At 34.9% G+C, this 21,925-nt stretch overlaps 2 protein-coding genes across 8 annotated transcripts; one reads left to right on the top strand and one right to left on the bottom strand.

Moving 5' to 3' along the window:
• Positions 1-2,034: 2,034 nt before the first annotated feature.
• Positions 2,035-8,381, top strand: EMB25 (DEAD/DEAH box helicase). Of its 3 annotated transcripts, none has more exons than XM_020685605.3 (9): positions 2,035-2,678; positions 2,764-2,939; positions 3,027-3,140; positions 3,571-3,679; positions 3,785-3,871; positions 4,080-4,198; positions 5,026-5,203; positions 5,346-7,635; positions 7,751-8,381. In XM_020685605.3, the coding sequence occupies exons 1-8, from the start codon at positions 2,097-2,099 to the stop codon at positions 7,599-7,601; spliced, it is 3,621 nt and encodes a 1,206-aa protein (XP_020541264.1). In that variant the 5' UTR covers positions 2,035-2,096; the 3' UTR covers positions 7,602-7,635; positions 7,751-8,381. The 3 variants fall into 3 exon arrangements, with proteins under 3 accessions (XP_020541264.1, XP_020541263.1, XP_012092010.1); XM_020685604.3 differs by having other exon boundaries at positions 7,707-8,381; XM_012236620.4 differs by lacking the exon at positions 7,751-8,381 and having other exon boundaries at positions 2,036-2,678; positions 5,346-7,711.
• Positions 8,382-9,249: 868 nt separating this feature from the next.
• On the bottom strand, positions 9,250-19,554 carry SNL4 (SIN3-like 4). Of its 5 annotated transcripts, none has more exons than XM_012236617.4 (24): positions 19,401-19,554; positions 18,872-19,048; positions 18,179-18,367; positions 17,879-18,074; positions 17,698-17,796; positions 17,407-17,571; positions 17,008-17,329; positions 15,844-15,980; positions 15,361-15,436; positions 15,247-15,276; positions 14,503-14,771; positions 14,181-14,338; positions 13,758-13,885; positions 13,370-13,624; positions 12,414-13,085; positions 12,177-12,268; positions 11,180-11,827; positions 10,962-11,062; positions 10,747-10,885; positions 10,479-10,631; positions 10,216-10,379; positions 10,043-10,142; positions 9,765-9,939; positions 9,250-9,557 (listed from the first exon to the last, which is right to left on the bottom strand). In XM_012236617.4, exons 2-23 carry the CDS (start codon positions 18,943-18,945, stop codon positions 9,796-9,798), a joined length of 4,311 nt encoding a protein of 1,436 aa, XP_012092007.1. In that variant the 5' UTR covers positions 18,946-19,048; positions 19,401-19,554; the 3' UTR covers positions 9,250-9,557; positions 9,765-9,795. The 5 variants fall into 5 exon arrangements, with proteins under 5 accessions (XP_012092007.1, XP_012092006.1, XP_012092009.1 ...); XM_012236616.4 differs by having other exon boundaries at positions 19,261-19,514; XM_012236619.4 differs by having other exon boundaries at positions 17,080-17,329; positions 19,261-19,514.
• Between the last annotated feature and the right edge of the window lie 2,371 nt (positions 19,555-21,925).

Raw genomic sequence — 21,925 nt, 5'->3', positions numbered from 1 at the left:
ATGGAAGGGCATTAATTAAGTTCAAATATGCTGACTTTTTCCCCAAAAATAACAAAAGGTTTGACCATTTTTTGTTTCAAAAACACACGAATGACCTCTGCTCCGTATAGTTGAGTGTTTCGTTGTGCTTTCTTTTAGTACAAGTCGAATTGGAAGCGCACGTGGTTAGGTGAAAGAAAGTAAATTAGGCATCATCAACATCACGCCTTTTGGCTGTTTGAACTTTGAACTCCGGAATAGTGGCTTCTTCACCAACCACAGCCTGTTGTTCGATTTACGCTTCTTGTTTTTTAACCTTAATGGTAGTAAAAAGTTACCCGACAATGCTGTCATGTTTTTTATGGCTCCAACCTGCTTGACCCGATAGCCCAACAACATGCAACCCACAACCACAGATGGTTTTGGGCTCGGACTGGGACTGGGTCTCCTTTTATTTTTCCAATAATAAAATCTTTTTAAATTTTCCCATCAAATTTGTCAGTCTTTTTAAGAGGAGGAGTATTCATTTACAAAATAAAATTCAACTGACAAATTTAAAAATATTTTAGTTAATCATAATTATTGTTACAGATTTTACCTTTGTTTGATCTAACTATCAAAATCTATCTTAAAAGTTTTTATATTTTTAAATATTTTTTATTACTTAACCGTCTATAAATCAAATTTCTAAGAGTTTAATAAGAGTTTAAAAAATCTACTCAATATTAAATTTAATTTAAAGTTCGATAAATCAATGCAATATAACTAGAATGAAAGTTAAAAACAAAATTATCTATCTAAAATTTGAATCACTTTAATTTGTAAATTTTGTGTTTTGTATTCTTAAATGTTAATAAAGTTTTTCCATACCAAGCAACATAGAGTATAAAGGAGTTAAGTGAATGATTTATATAAGAATTTAGATATTTATGAACAAACAATAATCTTTTTATTTTTTATTTTGAATATACAAATGGATTAAAAAGTTAAAACAAATACAATCTAAAAGAAATTTCAAAATTGATTCTCAAATGTTGAACAAGTAAGGATGATAATTAATTATAATTATGCAACTAATTCTGAGGTAGACATATTATTAAAAAATTGATTATAAGTTTTTTTTTTTCTTTTTACTTATCTTTTTATCCTTTTATTATTATTATTGATGCTTGTTCGATAACAACTTTTTAAAATAAGCTGATATAAAACTACTGATTTTAAGATTTTTTAAATATATTATTATTAGACATCCTTATTTAGGAGCAAAATAGAAAATAGATAAGGGGGGAATTAATAGAAATAAATTGGGTTGATTTTTTTTATAATCTAATAACAAGGTAATTTGTTATAATTTCATCTATTAGTATTTTTTTAATTTATTATTTTTAATATATCTCTGGCTTTTTGTAAAGATTTATATTTGAAAAGGATATTTATTTTCAATTATACGAATTTAATTAAGGGTAATATCATTCTCTTTCAACAAAATTCATGTAAATGTATTAATAATTCCTGAAAATTATAATTCTTTTTGTTTTCCAAAACATATTCATTTTTTCTCTGGAAAATTTGTCCATTTCTCATAATTTAATTTCCTCTGTTTTGTCCATTATCTGTATCCTAAATCTTTTCATTATTTCTTTCCTTTTTTTTTCATGATTATTTGAAAAAAAAGAAAAAAAAAATGCCAAGGAATGAGATAAAATGGGCAAAAATTTTCTCTCGGATCTCGGGTTTGAATTCTAAATATGAATTATTTTTAAGACTTAATATAGTACTTTACTCTTTTTGTTGCCTTTCAATACACGAATTCGGATTAGTTGGTCAATAAATTTATCTCATTTATAGCGCCATTCTAAAATAATTGGGCCCATGCTTTATCCTTTGTGAGTTTACTTCCGTCGATCTCATTAGCCTTAGATACCAAATGATTCAAAAAAATAAAAGGAAAAAAATTTATAAATAACCCGACGTCAAATGCCAAAAAAAAAAAAAAAAAAAAAAAAAAAAAAAAAAAAAAAAAAGGGGGAAAAAGAAAAAAAGGAAGCCGAGAAAATTATTAATCATTATTATCAAACCGATACGTTTTTACCATCCATACCATAACCCCAATCAAAATGACTCCCGCCATGAACACATTGTTCATCCTCTCTTCTCCTGCTGCTCCTCCTCCTCCTCCTCATCCGTCCGTTTCTATTTTCTCATCTTTCAGTCCTTCCTCATTTATCCTCCAAAACCTAGATTTCTGTTCCCCCAAGCCACTCCCATTATACTCACCTCCATTTCGACTTTCCATCAAGTCCCCCAAATGCTCTGCTTTCTCTTTCAATTCTGAGCTATCTAATGTTTATGATGAAGAAGGAGGAGCAGCGGAAGACGATTCCCCAAAGTTCTCTGCTTTCCCTTTCAATTCTGAGCTATCTGATGTTGACGATGAAGAAGGAGGAGAAGAGGAAGACGAGGACGAGGACGACGAAGAAGCTGCTGAAGAGTACGACTACGTTTCGGACGGAATCGAACCAAGCGAAGACGAAACAGAAATATCTGTGGATTCGCTAGAAGAAGTAGTAACTTGGCGCAAGGAGTCCAAGTGGCAGAGAGTTGAGAAGATTCGTGACGCAGTTAAAGAGTTTGGAAATGACATTCTAGATGTTCATGAACTCGCTTTCATTTACGATTTCCGTATCGATAAATTTCAGGTATAATATTATATGAATTAATAGCCTCGTCAAAGATCGAACTTGATTTGGTTTGAAAATTTTGGTTTCTCTCTCTTTTTGACAGCGCTTGGCGATTGAAGCCTTCTTGAATGGCTCATCGGTTGTGGTTTCGGCGCCAACTAGCAGTGGAAAGACATTGATAGCTGAAGCTGCAGCAGTTGCTACAGTAGCTCGAGGAAGGAGGATATTCTACACCACTCCGCTTAAGGCATTATCTAATCAGAAGTTTCGTGATTTTCGGTTAGTAATTTCCAGACCTGGCTAGTAATAAAATCGAAATTTCACAAATTTTGAGATCTTAAAATTTTGTATTTTGTTAATTTATAGGGAGACATTCGGGGAAGAAAACGTCGGACTTCTTACAGGGGATTCTGCGGTTAATAAAGACGCCAATGTTTTGATAATGACTACAGAGATTTTGCGCAACATGTTGTACCAGAGGTATTTTGACTGTAGTTTAAAATCTTATCATTGTTAGTGATTCAGGAGTATTAAGTATAAAACAATATGCAAATGACTACTGGCAATATCGGAATATAGAGAAAGGTTTTGACTTTCACCTTGGGTTCAACTATATTATGGGAGGCTGCTTGATTGTTGTCTTTGGTAGGTTTTAGATAGTTGTAGTTTTGGAATTAGCATACTTGTCATAGTGGTGATATCTACCTTAAAAAGGACATTATGCTTGTCACTGTGATTTCTGGAACTCAGCTAGAATTTGCATGGTAATTTCTTTCATGCATCATGAAATCTTTATCCTCCCTTGATGCATTTGCAATTCCAAACTGGGCTTTTGATCCCTGTAGTTTTCTATTCTTTAAGTTGATCTTTTGAACAAGGCACGGAATTGATGGTTAAACTTTTCATGCAGCATTGGGATGGTTTCTTCTGGGAGTGGACTTTTCCATGTGGATGTGATTGTTTTGGATGAAGTTCATTTTCTAAGTGACATATCTCGGGGTACAGTGTGGGAGGAGATAGTAAGTATTATTTATTATTTAGGATCTTTTTTATAGCTCATTTTTAAATTCTCAAGGTATAGCATGGGGTATATTGATGTATGTTTTATTGTGAAATATTTTCAGGTCATTTATTGCCCAAAAGAGGTTCAGCTAATATGTCTATCAGCCACTGTAAAGAATCCGGATGAGCTGGCTGGTTGGATTAATGAGGTATGATTCTTTTACTGAACGAACTAGCTCCTTTTTACCGAACTTGAAGCTGTCTCAGATAAGGCAGATAAACAGTAATATATAGCGATGCATGTTACTAATGAAAACATGATTCATTTGATTCATTTTTCTGTTGATCCATGAACCAAGGTTTATTCATTTCAAGGGTGAAAAGATTAATTCTTATTTACTTTTGTTTTCTATCCAGGTTCATGGTAAAACTGAATTGGTGACATCGTCAAAGCGTCCAGTTCCGTTGAGTTGGCACTTTTCAACAAAGGCTTGTTTGTTCCCTCTTCTTGAAGATAAAGGAAAGCACATGAATAGGTTTTTCTTCATCCTTGTTTATCCCTCACGTGAAAACATTTTTCTGTTGTCCTTAGAACACTCTATTCAATGTAATACTTTTCTCTACTACATGTTGCAAAATAAGTTTACGACTTTATATTCGTCAGGTAATAACTGCTTATATTTAGTGATTGACACTATACGAATACCATGTTTGATTGTTTCTTATAATCGTTGTATGCCTGTCCCATGAAGTAGCTCCAGGCTACTTTAGGTCAGAAAGATTTAGTACTAAAACTTTAAAAATCTTTTTTTTTTTTCTTTCATATCACTTGCTGAAAGTTTTTTTTTTTCTATCACTTTGTATTATAGTTGGTTAAAAAAGCTCCAGCCAATATACTTTTTTTTTTTTTTGGAAATAAATTATGGATATGCTGTAATGCAAGGTTGTTCAGGTTTTCTGTCTTTTTATCTTTTGAGTCATGCAAATATTGGTTTATGCTAATGGAAAGCTGTTGCTGAGTGCATTCTTCTTTGTTCACAATTTTTGGAGGGTGATTGAGAAACTTAAGCACAACTTTTATCACTGCACTAGATGATGGACTCCTAGTTCAACCGAATAGCTGTATCAATTTCTTATAACTGCATCCAGTAAGTGTATCTTGTATACTTAGAAGTAATAATAGTGACTTGTGAAGATATTATTTTCCACACTAAGTTTCTTGTATGCTTTTGATTGTATCTAAATTTTCAGTATTCATAATTTGCTTAGTTTAATGCCGTCTTTTTGAGCAGTGATCTATATTATCTTTTTCCCTCTGACTTTTGCTTAGCTCTAATTTGGTTTGCTTTTCAAATTGGAACAGGAAGCTGTCACTTAATTATTTACACTTATCTGCTTCAAAAGTTAAATCTTATAAGGATGATGGTCCTAGAAGAAGGAATTCAAGAAAACGTGGGAGTAATATGGGAATAACTAGTATTGCTAACATGTCTGAAGAACCTCTCTCGAAAAATGACATAGGCAGAATCCGCCGCTCAATGGTAATGAATTAGTCCACTAGTTCTCTCATCATGTTTGACTATTCTATTTAGAGAGAGAAAAAAAAAACACACTAACTACATACCTATAAAATGAAGAGGAAAAATAGCATTTTATTTATCCACAATGAATTATAAATTTCAGGTACCTCAAGTGATTGATACATTAAAACAGCTTAAGGTGAAGGACATGCTGCCAGCAATTTGGTTTATTTTTAGTAGGAGAGGATGTGATGCAGCTGTGCAGTACCTTGAAGGTTTCAAGCTCTTAGATGAGTATGAGACAATTGAGGTTGAAATGGCTGTGAAGAGGTTCAGCATTCAGAATCCTGATGCTGTGAGGGATACTGCAGTCAAAGGACTTTTGAAAGGTGTTGCTGCACATCATGCTGGCTGCCTCCCTCTATGGAAATCATTTACTGAGGAACTGTTTCAAAGAGGACTTATTAAGGTTGTGTTTGCCACAGAAACACTTGCTGCTGGAATCAATATGCCTGCACGAACAGCTGTTATATCTTCTCTCAGCAAGAGAAGTAGTACTGGACGTATCCAATTAACCCCAAATGAACTGCTTCAAATGGCTGGGCGAGCTGGACGTAGAGGTATTGATGAAAAGGGTCATGTCGTACTGGTTCAGACTCCTAATGAAGGTGCTGAAGAGTGTTGCAAGCTTCTGTTTTCTGGACTAGAACCTCTTGTTTCACAGTTTACAGCTTCTTATGGTATGGTTCTGAATCTCCTTGCCGGTACAAAAGTCACTCGTATATCAAATGAATCAGAAGATATGAAAGTTCTTCGGGGAGGGAGAACTTTGGAAGAAGCAAGGAAATTAGTTGAGCGAAGTTTTGGGACCTACATTGGTAGCAATGTAATGCTTGCTTCAAAAGAGGAAGTTGCTAAAATACAGAAAGAGATTGAAAAACTAACTTTAGATATCAGTGAGGATGCAATAGATAAAAAGAGCAGACAAGTCCTATCTGAGATGGCATATAAGGAGATTGCTGAACTGCAGGAGCAATTGAGAGAACAAAAACGGCTTCGAACAGAACTACGCAGGATAATGGAGATGAAGCGATTGAGTTCCCTTAAACTTTTCTTTAAGGATTTGCGAAATGATCATCTACCCTTTCTGTGCTTGCAATACAAAGATTCTGAAGGAGTTGAACATTCAGTCCCTGCAGTTTATTTAGGGAAGGCTGATTCCTTTGATGGTTCCAAACTTCAAAAAGCAGTTTCTGCCAGTAATTCAACTGCAATAAATGGTGTAATAGTTGAATTAGATTCTGGTGAAGTGGAAACTCTTGAGGATATTGAGCCATCTTATTATGTTGCTCTAGGTTCAGATAACTCTTGGTATCTTTTTACTGAAAAATGGGTTAAATCTGTTTATAGGACAGGCTTTCCCAACATTGCTTTGGCTCAGGGTGATGCTTTACCTGATGAAGTTATGTGGAAGCTACTTGATATGGAAGAGAAGCAGTGGGAAAAGCTTGCTGATTCTGAACTTGGTGGCTTATGGTACATGGAAGGTTCTCTGGAGACATGGTCATGGAGTTTAAATGTGCCAGTTTTAAATAGTCTTTCTGAGAAAGATGAGGAATTACATATGTCCCAAGCCTACCGTGATGCCCTAGAAAATTACAAGGGACAAAGAACTAAGGTTGCACGGTTGAAGAAGAAGATTGCACGTACAGAAGGCTTCAAGGAATATAAAAAGTTATTAGATTGGAAGAATTTTACGGAGGATAAAATTAAACGTCTTAAGATTAGGTCGGAACGTTTGATCAATCGAATAGAGGAAATTGAACCATCCGGTTGGAAGGAATTCTTGAAGATCAGCAACGTTGTACATGAAATTAGGGCATTAGACATCAATACACATGTGATATTTCCTCTTGGTGAAACTGCTGCTGCAATTCGAGGTGAGAATGAACTTTGGCTCGCAATGGTTCTTCGAAATAAAATCTTACTGGATTTAAAACCAGCACAACTTGCTGCTGTCTGTGCAAGTGTAGTGTCTGAAGGTATGAAAGTTCGTGCATGGGAAAATAACAGCTACATATATGAACCTTCTACTGCAGTGCTCAATGTTATTGAAATCTTGGATGAGCAAAAAAGCTCTATTTTGCAACTTCAGGAAAAACACGGTGTAGAAATATCCTGTTTTTTGGATAGCCAATTTTCAGGAATGGTTGAAGCTTGGGCTTCAGGACTTACTTGGAGAGAAATTACAATGGATTGTGCAATGGACGACGGGGATCTAGCTCGACTAATAAGACGGACAATAGACTTACTGGCTCAAATTCCTAAATTGCCAGATATTGACCCTGTATTACAAAGCAATGCAAAGACTGCATATGATATCCTTGACCGTCCGCCAATAAGCGAACTGGCGGGGTGACATCCGCTGCTGTCAATAGCTACTTGTAAAGCTGGTAATTTATAAACATGCACCCTTGTTTACATCATTTATTTGATAAATGAATAATGCATTTACAATTTTCAGTGACACCATATTGGTAATCATATACAAAACTGCTGATCTTCAAGAATTTTTTCCATCCCAGATGGTCCAATTTCCTCAGTTGATCAATCAAACGGTTTGATCTAATTTTCACGCTTTTAATTTTATCCTCTGTAAAACTCTTCAAATCTAATATCTTTTTATATTCTTTCAAGCCTTCTGTACGTGCCACCTTAGTTCTCTGCCCCTTTTAATGTTCTAGAGCATCATGATAGGCTTGTGACATACGTAGTACCTCGTTTTTCTCAGAAAAACTATTTAAAACTGGCAAGCCACTAGTTCAGAATCAGCAAGCTTTTCCCACTATTTCTCTTCATACAAAGTAGCTTCCACATAACCTCATCAGGTAAAGCATCACCCTGGGCCAAAGCAATGTGGGGAAAGCCTGTCCTGCAAACAGTTTTAACCCATTTTTCAGTAAAAAGAGATACCAAGAGTTATCCGAACCAAGAGCAACATAATAAGATGGTTCAATATCCTCAAGGGTTTCCACTTCACCAGAATCTGATTCACTGGCAGAAACAGCTTTTTAAGTTTTGAACCAACAAAAGAATCAACCTTGTATTTACACTGAAAATTTGATGTATTCATTCATTTATCAAATTCATGACGTGTGCGTGTTTATATATCAAGAGTTGCCCCAGTTGCTTGTCAAAACTCTCTCGTGTCGTGTGTACAAGAACATGTTGCTGTCTAGAATATTTTTTGAAGTTTTTGGGAAGACAGTGGGAAAGAGAGATATTGGATTGAGGATAAATTTGAGTTTTTCATTTAATTTTAAAGATCTTTGAAATCAATAAAACAAAAAAGAGATCTAATAATGTATTTTTTAAATAGTAAGAACATATCTATATTGTTTATATTCCATTAATTAAATATGATCTGGTTGGTCTTTCATTAATATGAGAACTGAGAGATCTCAAGTCCGAGTTCCCTCGACCACAAAAATTTTCATCAAAATGGTGAATTAAAGAAAGAGCTATCCTTGATATGTTATCCATCATATTATTTCAATCCATTGGACCTTCTAGCTGATACTCCTCCATCCATGTAAAAACGTCAATATATGAATCTATGTTTTCGATTCTACAAATTTTCCTAACTTACATGAATTTTAAAATCATTAATTCCACAATTTTGGTGGTATTGGAAAAAAGCAAAGAATATATTGTCTTCATATGCCTGTGGAAAACGGTAGAGATAAGCAACAACGAAGATAGTGATTACTGATTGTAGTGGTAGCACCAACGAAGATAAGCGACTAATTTGACCTTTCCTTAAGGTTAGTCCTTTATTTCTTTTAGAACTTTTTCTTTTCCTTACAGAAATAATAATAATAATAAAAATCTTCTACCTAATCAATCTTTTTCAAAATATTAGAAAAACAATTCAGCAAGTAAACCAAATTGCTTGTCTATGCGATCGATCAATTCCTACGTGCCAAAGACTTAAAGCACCCAATAGTAACAAGGCAAAAATAAAATAAATAAATAAATAAAACCTGCAACTATTCTCAAGAAATAGGTTAGGCACAATGAAAAAGATTATAAAAATATTGATGAATGGAATGAACATATATAATCTTAGGTATTACATCACATGTCATCTCTATTTACATGATTGTGGCTCCAAAAGGCCATAAAGCTACACTATACTACAATCTCGCGAGCCACAGCTGCTGCTGCTGCTGCTGCTGCTGCTTTCCTGTTATTGCTTGGTGAGATATAACCATGTGAAATAGATGAAAGATAATATCAGTCATGGCGCCGTCTATTCCAGTTCTAGCGCCTTGTCATTTACTGTACTCTGAATGGCAACTGTAGAACAAATAATCTGACAGCAGAAAATTGGAAATGATGTCATTTTTATCGCTTAAATGGAAAAACCACATGGAGTGTAAAGACAGATTGCATATTTGTTTTGACTACAGGAGCCAAGAAGAACAAAACACACAGAAATTGATAGGAATGTATGTAAATGGAAATTTGGATGCTAATGAGAAAGCAAACCCCAGTTCAGTATTGAAAGATTAGTACACACCATATCCGCTTTCAGGTCGTACGAAAGCATCCTATGAGCTGGAGAGCCATCTGTGGAACTGTTGTAATCTTTTTGAAGTGTATGTTTGGTCGTGGCAAGAGCTGCTCTGTTGCAAGGTTTTCCTTCTCCTTTTCGTTTTGAACAAAAAATCTTCTGTATCTAAAACGTAGGATACCTATCATGCACGTATCACCAATGGATCAACAGAAGAGATACAATTCTAAAAGCATTAACTACAGAAAATGCAAAATTGAATTGTGAATTTTAATGCAGCATACTTTGGAGGAAGTGCAAGCAATCTTGCACTCCAAACCATTAAAAACTTGAAATCCTTCCATGGCCTGGCATTCATCATGACTCCAACATTTGTTTTTATTCCTGCAAAAAGAAGGCATTGTTAGCCATATAAACTAAGAAAATAGATGAACTTTTTCCCACTGTATCTACACACCTCTTCAGGAATATCCCAGGCTTCTCTTTCTTGTCAGGAACAATGGAGAGGAAGTCATTGTGCAGATAAGCTGCAAAATTGGGGTCCATGGAAACAGCAGATACTTCAGGCTTATCATGTCCGAAGTCCATAAGCTGAATAGACAAATGGGTAGGTTCTGAAGACTGCAGTTAAAAATCAATTGCAGAATTATTAACAGTTTCAGATTTAAATCAAAATGGTCACTACAAAGCAAAAGGAAAGTAGAACCACTAGAAACCTACACATTCTATACGATATATGTTCTCATCATGGAGAAGAACACGGGCATTTTCATGATAAACTATATCAACAAATCTTCCAGGTTTTCTTGATTTTTCATATGCATATAGTTGGAGCAGCTTGTTGTCCATCTCATCACTCGCTGCTGTTTGGAGCTGAAGAAAAAATCCCACAAATTGAATGCCTAGGTAAATTAAATAAGAGGAACAAAAGATATAAATTTTGGGAAAACAAAAAAGGTCAGCTGACGAGAAATCACAAAGATTTAACCTGTTTAACAAGTTTATAGATCAACTTGTCCAATGTGAATAGAAGATATGATTGTGTTCCAATAATAGCTCGGCAATCATCCTCAAATTTTGTATTATCAGAAGAACCATCAAGTAAATTGTAAAGAGCGCTCATAAACCTGTAACGATAGAATGAATTTAATATTGATGGACAATCAATATTTACTGAATAGCCAAACCTTAAAGCTACAGCACCTTGCATAGAGGTCAGTTGGACTTGTATCGTTTGAAGTTTTCCACTTTCTTTCAGCAGAAGATGAATTAATTTTTGCTGATTGTATTCTTTCATACAATGTCTGCAAAATAGGGAACAGGGGACATTATGTTAATGAAAGCAATTAAATAATTATCTCAGTAAGTTTAATTATGGATCTCAATTCTAAATAAAACTTCAAATATAGAAAGGATATTACTTGGTGAAGCCGAAAAAGCACATAGAAAGAATCATTTCCATAGAAAACCCGGGATCCCTTTTCTTTGTCATGCAATGCTGGAGGTACATGCTTTGCTAGAGGCTTCACATTCAGAAGAAAACGTTCTGAAAATGGCAACATTGTACCATCTCCTTCAACATCATGGGCGTCAGCCATTCCCTCAGCTTCACCTTCACTTTCAGCTTTGTTATCATGCTCATCGTGTTCTCCATCTTCCTCATGCTCTTCCCTCGAGCACTCTTCACCATCTCCAGACTCACTTCCGGAAACATCACCATTCTCTGAGGCATTCTCACTGTCTTCTGATGTCCTCTGAGCACTTTCATCCCCTTCATCATCAGCATCAGCATCATTTTCTCCTCCTGCCTCGCCACATGTTTCTTCCTCTCCATGTCTTGTTTGGTATTGCCTACTTGCAACAGTTTCCTTTCCCTTATGTACACCCTCCAAACCAGCTTCTCCATAAGCTGCAAAATTATCCTCCTCAAAATCCCCATTTGGAGATAATTCACCCTCTTCTCTTTCAATTTTAAACTGTGCAGCAGATTCATCAGTATATCTGTGATTCTTGACACCTTCTGCTGCCACCCCATTTGTGGATATTGTCGGTCTCGAAAAATCACCACCCTGTTATATCAATAACAAATATAGTCATCCTCCACCAGAAGTTGAGCAGAAGATTATAACTGTAACCAAAAACCTAACTTTGCTATCTGCTAGCTTAATGCTATCTGCTATGAATCAGGGAGTACCATGCTGCAACTTGTATCTTAAATTTCAACATTAGGAAAAGATACTCGCAAGCTAACATCAGAACTTACATCGAGGCAAACAATTCAACTTAAAACCTAGCTACAATTTACCAAGTTTACTGACTTAAATTTTTCCTTTTGGTTATCAGATGAATGGCCCATCAAGAGAATGTGGCCGTTTAAAGTGGCAATTATGAACTCCTGTCATGCATGGAAGACCATACCTCTGCTGAAGGTAAAATTTCATTGCTTGAACCTAATCCAAGCCCACCATTAAGGCTACCATTACTTGGTCTTGATGGAGCAGCACTAAGCCCTTGCAATAAAGAAATTGTCTCAGAAATCTAGCTATCAGTTTGAGGGGGGAAACAAAATCAAAGAAACAACTAGCAAATAAGCATAGAGGTGTCAGGACTAAGAAATAAATGCAAGTCATATTATGCTAAAAGCATTCGTCAAACCTGATTCCATGTTAGTTCTTCCATTGCTTATCTCTGCTCCAGTGACAAGTGAAGTGTTTGAATTGACTAATCGTTCATTGGAAGTAACTTGTTTGCCCACAACTGAAATTTCATCAGCTGAGGCTGCATTGATCTGCATCTTATCATGTTGAACAGTACTGCATGATGCATCACTCTTACGAGCTATCCGATCAGCATCTGGAGAACCGTTTTCTTTAACCCCATTATCTCCATTCAACCAAGCCCTGCAAGAACTTGATTGCTCAGGTGGGATACTTTCATCACCATTTCTAGAAGGATTAGAATGCTTATTGATGCCTGTAGCACCAGCACCATTAGGGCTGCCTTCACCATCTCCAACTTTAGAAGAATGATTTTTTGCCTTTACCACATCTTCAGTGTCCTCAGCACCCTGAGGACGAGAAGGAACACCAAGCATGGGTTCCAAGAAGGTAGTCCAAATCTTCATCACTTTGTCCAACTGTTCGGTTGTACAAACCTCACCGCAAGAGTATTTGATGAGCTGATATAAATCTTCATGAATGTCAGGGTCTGGGTACTCAAACTCCAAATTCGGTATAATGGGTCGTCTGTTTCCAGCAGCAAAAGCAAGAAGCACATCATCTTCTTTGCGTTTCTTCTCACTGATTTCTTTGATCTCTGCCAATAAGGCTGCAGAAAACATAGCATATTAGCATGGCAAACAATCGAATCCATGGAGCAACCGGCAGAGAAGGGAAAATGCAAGCAGCAGTTGAAAAAGGATATATATACTAATTCTGAAACTTTCAAGACCCAAATTTACTCCATGGGTTATGGCCTTATCTTCAATTTGATTTGGCATAGGATAGATTGTATGGACGATAGCTATCATGCATCATGGCCCTTGTGCAGCTAAAGCTATCAAAATAATAGTATATTGTGCTAAATGCATTTATCATCACATAATAGCTTACCTTTAGTGCTCAAGCTCTTTGTGTCCTGTTGCTTGAAATAGAAGCTACGATGATCAAGGGACTTGTGATAGTTTTTAGCATAAATTTCAGCCCAAACTTTGTTAAAATCAGCACGACACCTTGCCCACTCTTCTTGCTTCTGCTTCAGACGAGTTAATATAACTGGCAAAGCAAGAGAAGTGTTCTTTCTTAACACATCCATCACATCAAGCCCATGGTCACCATACAAACGTTCAATACACCTCAAATTCAGAGCTACAAGAGAAAAGAATCCACATCAGGAAAAGATTGAGAGAGAAAAGAATAGAAAGAATAGCAGCCGACACATAAACACACGGAAAAAAAAAAGGATTTATTATTTGATAGAACATCAATCAGCTAATGTAACCTGTCAAGTGCTCCTCAATATGAATTGGACTCTCTGTTTTGATCACATTGTTGTTGATCTTTTCTAACAATTCTTCTACTCGCTTGGTCGTCACATTCACAGATTCCAACAACATGTCCAGCTCAAACCTGACAACAAACAGAACATCAAATGACTGCCTAAGACAGGATAATGACATGACTCAAAATCATGCAACGCCATAAATTCCAAAAGAGGAATAAGAAACAATAGAAAAACACTGCCATCTCAATTTCCAACAAACAAAATAATCAAATGAATGAATCTCAGGTTTTGACATCAACCACAACAAGTATCATGTGACACATGCACAAACACACACATAAGCTAGAACAGAATAGCCCCACTGAGCCAAAAACATAAATTTGAAAGCAACATATCAAATAATCTCAGGAAAACTTGAACCTGTCATCTTCACATCGAAATAGGCTTTCTTCATATTGGTTTTTGCGCATGTGTTTAAAAGAGTAATCTTCACTTCCTGAAGTGACAGATACCCAATGATCATTCAGTACTTCAGCACCAAGCACTGTCCTCTGGCTTGCTGAAGGTATGGGATACTGCTACAAGGGTTCAGAAAATTTAATAGAAGTTCAGGAATCTACCAGAATATGAGCACAATCTCACACACACACACACAGAAAAAAAAAAGTAAATAACAAGTTACACTCTTAGCACAATCTCACACACACACACACAGAAAAAAAAAAAGTAAATAACAAGTTACATTCTTAGGCAGAAGCCGGTAGCTGGGACTGCAACGCTCACAGTTAGACAAGTCCAGTTCATTAATGGGCTTTGCCAAATACTTGTCCTTGCTGGAAAACAAAGGCATCTTATGACCCCCTGTATCTTTATTGCCAAAGGCCACATTTTTGTCTAGTTTCTCTCTTTCCCGTGTTTCGCGTTCTCTATCTTTAACCCCATCTTCCCTCTCACGATCACGATCCTCTAACTTCACAGGTCTGGGCAAATTACCATCATTCCACAATGATTCTGGAAAAAGAAGTTGTAAGCATTAAAACCTTTGGGAAACTCAGTTTTGACATTCTTTAGGACTCCACCAACAACGGTTACATAATTATTTGAACTAAAAACAAGCTGAAGGGTGCTTGAAAACTGAATCATTCCATAATGAATTGAGTGCACTTAGGTAGTTAGCTATTAAGATCAGGCAATAATAACAAATAACTTACAATGAAAAGTTGAGAAAAATTTTATAATTTAACGTATTACAAGTTGCAATGATAAACCATCAAAAATCTTGTGCTTTATGCACCTTGTGCATGATCCACCTTAATTCCAGGAATAATTCAGTTCACCCAAAGTTAAAAACCGTAACACAAAGTCACTTTGTTGGTCTGGAGTAATTGAAATATGAATCAAACAACCAATCAGCCAATGTAGACTGGTTCAGTATGATGCATATATAATTTAAAGATAAGGGGACAAAATTAGTTATTTTACTTACTTTTACTTACAACACCAGCAAGAAGACCTTCTGCAAGATAGATCAATTCCACAGTGTCAAGAATGCTAAATTTCCCAAGTAAACAAGTTAATGTGCCTTTTTTTGAAAACTTACCATTCTTCTCACAACGTGCCAAAAATTCATTGAAGCCATCCATAAGATCTGGATATTTTCCAAGTAAATCACTAACCTGTTACAGATAAAGGTAATGTGGATTACTAATTCTATTAATTATCACTCTACAAAGGTAGGTATTTTCTGAGTTTTCCAGAGTACACTAAATCTCATCCTAGATGATTGAAAAATAAATTTGAACAATTATAGACCAAACAAAGACACACAAAGTTGGTTCAAGTATAGCTGCCACTGAAATTACTTAAGACTATTGTCAAGAGATTATGTAAGTAATAAATCAATATCCTGGGTTCAAAAGACCTTCAAATTTCCACCACTTAGAACATAATTAAGTTTTATTGCATGTACTTTGAATTTCAAATAGACCATATAACTTGTGTGATATATATTCAACTGTTTATAGAAGGAACTGGTGAAATCAGAGATTGATATAAAGCAATTGGTAAATCACTATTAGCATACCAGAGATTGCAACTCTGTTCTTGTGATTATTTCCCTGGTATATAGGTGAAGACATCTGAGGAATCCCTGGTAATCATCAGGATTACGCAACTTTTCCTTCACTTTCTCGCAAAAAGCAAGCTCTTGGCTAAGTGCATCTGCCATTACATGAACCACATTAATAAGGCAGAATAAAAAAGCAGACTAAGAAGGAGCAGTTGTTATGATATGAAGAAAAAAGACCAAAAAATGAAAGAAAGAGTATGCAGCTTAAGAAACAAAAAGGATAAAGAAATGAAAAAAGCAGTCATGAAAATAATGGACAAAAAAGGTAGTTTCAGAAAGGGGGTGAAATCACAAAGGATTAAAGCGAGGAGGGAAGGGGGAGATGATGCAAACTCAGCCCATATTCATTAAGGGCACCAGCATGCAATTAAAAATGATTATATAAGTTTTGTTACAGTAATATGATCATATAAGTTTTGAACAGTAGAAAGCATGATAAGAAGAATGACATACAGTATAAAGTGTGAAAAGTGTTTTTATCCTGCAATATGCAGATGATCACAAGATGTTTCATTCATTCACACATATTTTGAAAAAAAAGAAGTTAAAAATAAAAAAACATCCATGACAATAGCACTACAACTCTATATCGAAAAAGAAATTAACATTTAAAATTTCAAACCTATAAATGACAAGAACTAAAGTAACTCATTCCTTTGGTGAAAACATTCAAAACATAAAATTGTTTAGCAATAAAGCTTTTATTTATTAAATATCTCTACATAGGTATGTCAGCTTGAAAGTAATGTGCTAGATTCAGAAGGACAGCACTGTTAAATTACCATCCTGAGAACAGTCAAAGCACACACACTCTGATTTCATGCCCGAACAGAATCATAGAAATGTGAGCTGAAAATTTAAGTATGCACATATAAGTTGTTGCTATAATCCACAGTTGCTTCTATCTACATATTTAACACAAATATCATGGAGCAAAAGTCCTCATGCAATCATAATTTAAAGTGGCAACACGAATATCAATAACAGCATTCCACAGTCACACCTATTTTCTAGTCTAAATGAAAATAAGAAAACATATTTCTAGAACTCATTGGTGGTTTGCAAAAATCAACTGCATTTGCGTGTATAAAGTAACACATAACACAACAAGTAACTCACTTTTCACAGCATTTTTATCATCATAAGTGGATGAAATGGGATGCATTCCAAAGTTTTCATCCCCATCCCCACCTTGATGTTCAGCAGCTGAATCTTCAAGCCTTCGAGCAACTTTTCGTTTGTGGGGAAACCGTTGTGTGTTGAACTCACGACTGCCATCTTGCTCATAATCTCTATCTTCTCGATCTCTCCTTTCCTTGTCCTTTTCACCACGTCTCCGTTGCTCTTTGTCCATTCTTACCAGAGATCTATCATGGTCTGGATCAGGACGGTCAACACTGAAGTCGCGATCAGCAGCGTGAGAAGCAGTAGTTCTTTCTTTCTGGAAGGTGGTAAAAAGAACCACATTAGCTGCATATTTAAATGAAACCAAAGGAGATTGTAAAAGCAAGTAAAAACCTTATCAACTTGCATTTGGCGCAATGTCGGAATGGCAGAGCTCCTATCACGAAGGAGAGAATTCCTAACAGATGGAGGATAATGAGAGGCCGTAGCTGAAGAATCAGGTAGAAAATGAGTAAACTCCATCAGGAGATCATTATGGTCTTGAAAGAGTGAAGCAACCTACAACAGGAAAAGAATTGAATTAATTATAACAACGTGAAAAGTTTATATGTTTTCAGACGGTTAAGAAAATAATGGAGAACGAATAGAGAAGGAAAAAGTTTGAGAAAAGATAATATAGTATACCTCCTGGTAGACCTCAGTGATGGATTTATTTTCATTTTTGTACATGTTCAAAATGTCTAAAAACGATTTGTAAACACTATTTTCACCTGAAAACCTTGTCTGCAGAACACAATTCACAAGGTTAAAATTCTCAAAACCAAAATTATGATCTCCAGTTATATCTACGAAACAAAATTTCTACCTTAATTTTGTTTACAAAATTAATTGCTTCTTCAAATTCAACAGGCTTTTTCTGTGGAGGTTGTTCATGTTGTTCATCCTCTAAAGGCAGGGTGATCTCATATCCCTTCGGCAAGAAAGTATTGAATCCTAAAATTAGGTCACGATGCCCTTTAAATAACTCTTTCACCCTTGCTATGACACCAGCAGTGTCAATTCTACAACAAACAAAACATGGGACATTAATTAAATCAGCGATTAGCAGCCTCTAAAGGAAAATGGAAGATTAAGAATATTATCACACAGCATATCATGATCAAACCTTTGAGCCTTGAAATCTTTCATGACCTCAAGAAAGTCATCATATTTTTCCCTTTTATCTTGAAATATGTCCTTCACGGCCTTGAGATATGCCAAGGCATCATTTGTTGTAAGTTTTTGCCCACTTCCGCCTCCGCCTCCTCCAGCACTACTGGCTGCTCCTCCTCCCATCATCTGGGGTTGCCCAGAACTTCATTGAACAAATATTTCCACATGGTAAGTAAATACATAAGTTACAAGATTCAAAACACACACAGTAGATCATTTCCTACATTCAACTAAAAGTTCATCTCAAAATACATCAACGTTATACACACTACTAATATTACGTGCATAAAAGAATAATTTCTAGTATAATTATTTACTGTTCCTCTGACATCCCATACACAGAATTTAGAAAGAGAACCCAGCAAAAAAAAAAAAAAAAAACTGATCTTTTTTCACAGGTCAAACAAATAAGAAAAAACTCAAAAGCTTGACTAATGCACTAAATACTAAACCAACAGAAAGTTTCTAAAAGAATCGCTAATACTGAGCTTAATCCGAGTTAATACAATTAGCTTCGACAATCAAACACTAAAAGGAGAAATAAAAACTAAACAATGATAAAAATCAAAAATTAAAAAAACAAAAATAGAAAACAAACTAACAGAAAGAGAGTTAGGCATGACAGAAATAGAAAAAAAAAACTCACGTTTCTCCACGAGAAGACACCATAGGCCTTTTAATTTGAGAGGCGATGAAAATATCATCTCTCGACCTCTTCATCGTTTTATACAAACCAAACAATCTTCTCTCTCCTTCTCCTCTTCTTTTCCTCTTCAAAAACAAATCATGCTCATAAAACTTCAATTGAACCAGAAACAAAAACCTGCAACAAAAAAATTAAAAATTTAAACACGAACTAGATCTAACCAAAAACAAAAGGAGCGGATCACTTCTCAGAGAAGAAGAAAAATCCTGCAATATCCAACCAAAAGGCAAACAAGTAATTCGCATTTACTTGAACAGAAAGCGACGTCCAAAATGATACTCAAAGCGAAATTTTGAAAACAGAGAGAGAGAGAGAGAGAGAGAAATTACAAGAGATCGTTTACTCGTTGAATTAGCAAAAGGACTTCGAAACAACGACGCAGGCAGGAACAGGAAGAAGAAAGAAGAAAGCTAAGAATGGAGATGCGGTTTCAAGGATGATTATGTAAAATTAATTTTTATTAACGAACCTTTCAAGGAGGGAATACGATAATTAGAGCAGTAGTTTTTTCTTTCTTTCGCTTTTCTCTGTAGAGAGGAAAACAGAGAAGAGGATGCAATGCAATGTATTTTATTTATTTATTATTATTATTAAAAGAGAGGAGTCGATGTTGTTATTGTAAGCTTCTTGTGAGAAGGAGAATTTTTTTGGAAGGGTGGAGATAGTAAATTACTTAGCCCTGTAACCGGTAATTTTATCATCAGGTTACCTGCTGTAGACGGTAATGTGAGAACAAATTAGGGCATGGTTAGGGCTTTTGTTTTTGTTACAAGCCTATTTTCTTTTTTTTTTTTTTTTTTCACTTTTTTGTTCTCAGGTTTGTAGAAGGATAGCGCAATGGCAAATTTTGTAATTTGGTTGAAAATAAAAGGGGATATGAGAAGTGTCATCATGTGATTTGAATTGTGACCTTTTTTTTCTAATGTTAATTGAGGATTAGGGTTAAACCTGTGGATTTTTTTTTTTTTTTTTTTGATTTTGTTGATGGGTTTTTTTATTAGCTGTTGGTAATCACGAGTGGTTTTTTTTTTAAATTGATAAGAGTGGGATTAAATTAGGTCTAGAACTAAAAAAAGAATGGCTAAAGAGTCTTTTTTACGTCTTAATTAAAAGTTTAATTAATTAGGTACGATATTTAAATTTTTTTCAAATTAAGAAAATAATAGTTATCTACAAGTGTGGCTGTCATTAGAGAATGGAAATTTTGAACTGTAAGAGCCTAAAAAGCCCACTTGCACTGCCACTACAGTCTAACCTAAAATAATTATTGTTTCATTTGTTAGGGCTTTGGAAGAATAGCTTTGGCCCCTGAAAGGAAGGCCTAAGGCACTTTTTCCTTAATGGGCCAGTGTTGTTTTGAATGGTTTTCTTTTTGTGCTTGTGGACTGGAATTTTAGAACCCTATTCTTATGGACCAACAACGTAAACAAAAGCAGCACTAGAGCCCAAACTCTGGAACCATCGACTAGTTTTTGTACGGCCCACCCAGAAAGCATCCTTACCTTTTTAGGCCCATTAATGCTTCAAGTCAGTCTTCTCTTTCTTGTCTCTGCTTGTCTCAATCTCACCTCGGCTTTGCCAAAAATCTGAAGTCCCAACAATTTCATTTTTCATGATACATTTGTCAGCAACGGTAACTGGAATGTTCCTTAATACAAATGTTAATTACAATGCCAAATATTAATTATTCAGAATAAAATAATTTAATGCTTGTTAATAAAGTTATTAACTCAAAAATCCAAATCAGGAAATTCAGCAATTAGATATATTTATCCACCAAATCGTGATGGAAAAGCAAGAAATTTTTCTTGTATACATTTGGATGTTTGGTTGAGAACCAAATTTTGATATTTGGTTTAATAAGTACGACATTTTAAAATCTAATTATTACTAGCTTGAAATTATAATTAAAACGCTAAAATTTGATATTTTTAACTGTTAATATTTGGTCTTCCAATCATTCTAATCACCAACCTCAGTAGAAAGATCCATTAAATCTTTTAAAAATGAGTAATATTTAGTTTATAGTTCAACCAGAAAATAAAACTTAAAGAGTTTGTTACTCCACTGTAAACAGGTCATTAATTTCTTCCAAGCATTAGCAGAGAATTTTGCTTGCCAGCCAGTCTTTCCCGACAAAATTTGTACTATGTAGTATTAAGATTAAATAACCTTAAACTCTCACAAATGCTGTAGGGTACAGGTTACTTACTGCCCCAAATAATATTCATTGAGCTGCTGAACAAGTCAAAAAATGTCATACTCCACTTATAAAATTAATTAAAAAATTTCAGTATTTCAATATTTTTCTTCATTTTCAAGTGACAAATTAGTTTCCAGGACTCGAAACCTCTATTACTCACATTAGTGAGAAGTATCTAATTTATTTCAAATGGAACATATAAACATCTCTCCATCGGAGGAGAGGTGAGAGATAAGAGGTCTTAATCATAAAATATATCTCATTAGTTGTTAAAGGTTGCCTAGCTACCTAATCACCAACTTTTGGAATCAAAAAGCTTTTTAATGCTGCTCTAATTGTCATATTACCTTTTCTTTGATCACAATCTTTCTGATGTATATATGTATAACCTTCAGGTGGATTAAACACTGAAATGATAGATAATTATAAATATTATTTAATAATTATAGAAGGCATCAAATTATATATTAATGAAGTAAAGCCCAGCACTGATAGCTTCACTGGACCTGCTAAAAATAATTAGAAAATTTAATTAAAAACTCAAAGATAATAATTTATTTTTAATTTAGTTTATTTGAAGACAAAAAATTCAACCCATTATAGAAATGAAGCCAAAAATCAGTCAATGATTAGTATTGCAGTTTCCATGTGGAATTATGAGGGCTGATGATAGGTCTACTGCTAACTAACATTATTTGTAATATTAATTATAAAATTAGGTTTATTATTATTTTTTATATATATATATAAATATGTGTATAGTGTATTGCATGTTATTGGGTTAAGTAAGG

The sequence above is a fragment of the Jatropha curcas genome, chromosome 5 (assembly GCF_041381405.1).
Source record: "Jatropha curcas cultivar XTBG-Jc1 chromosome 5, XTBG_Jcur_1.0, whole genome shotgun sequence".
Taxonomy (NCBI): Eukaryota; Viridiplantae; Streptophyta; class Magnoliopsida; order Malpighiales; family Euphorbiaceae; genus Jatropha; species Jatropha curcas.
Note: the sequence above shows the minus strand (reverse complement) of the source record. Positions and strands in the feature narration are given on the sequence as shown.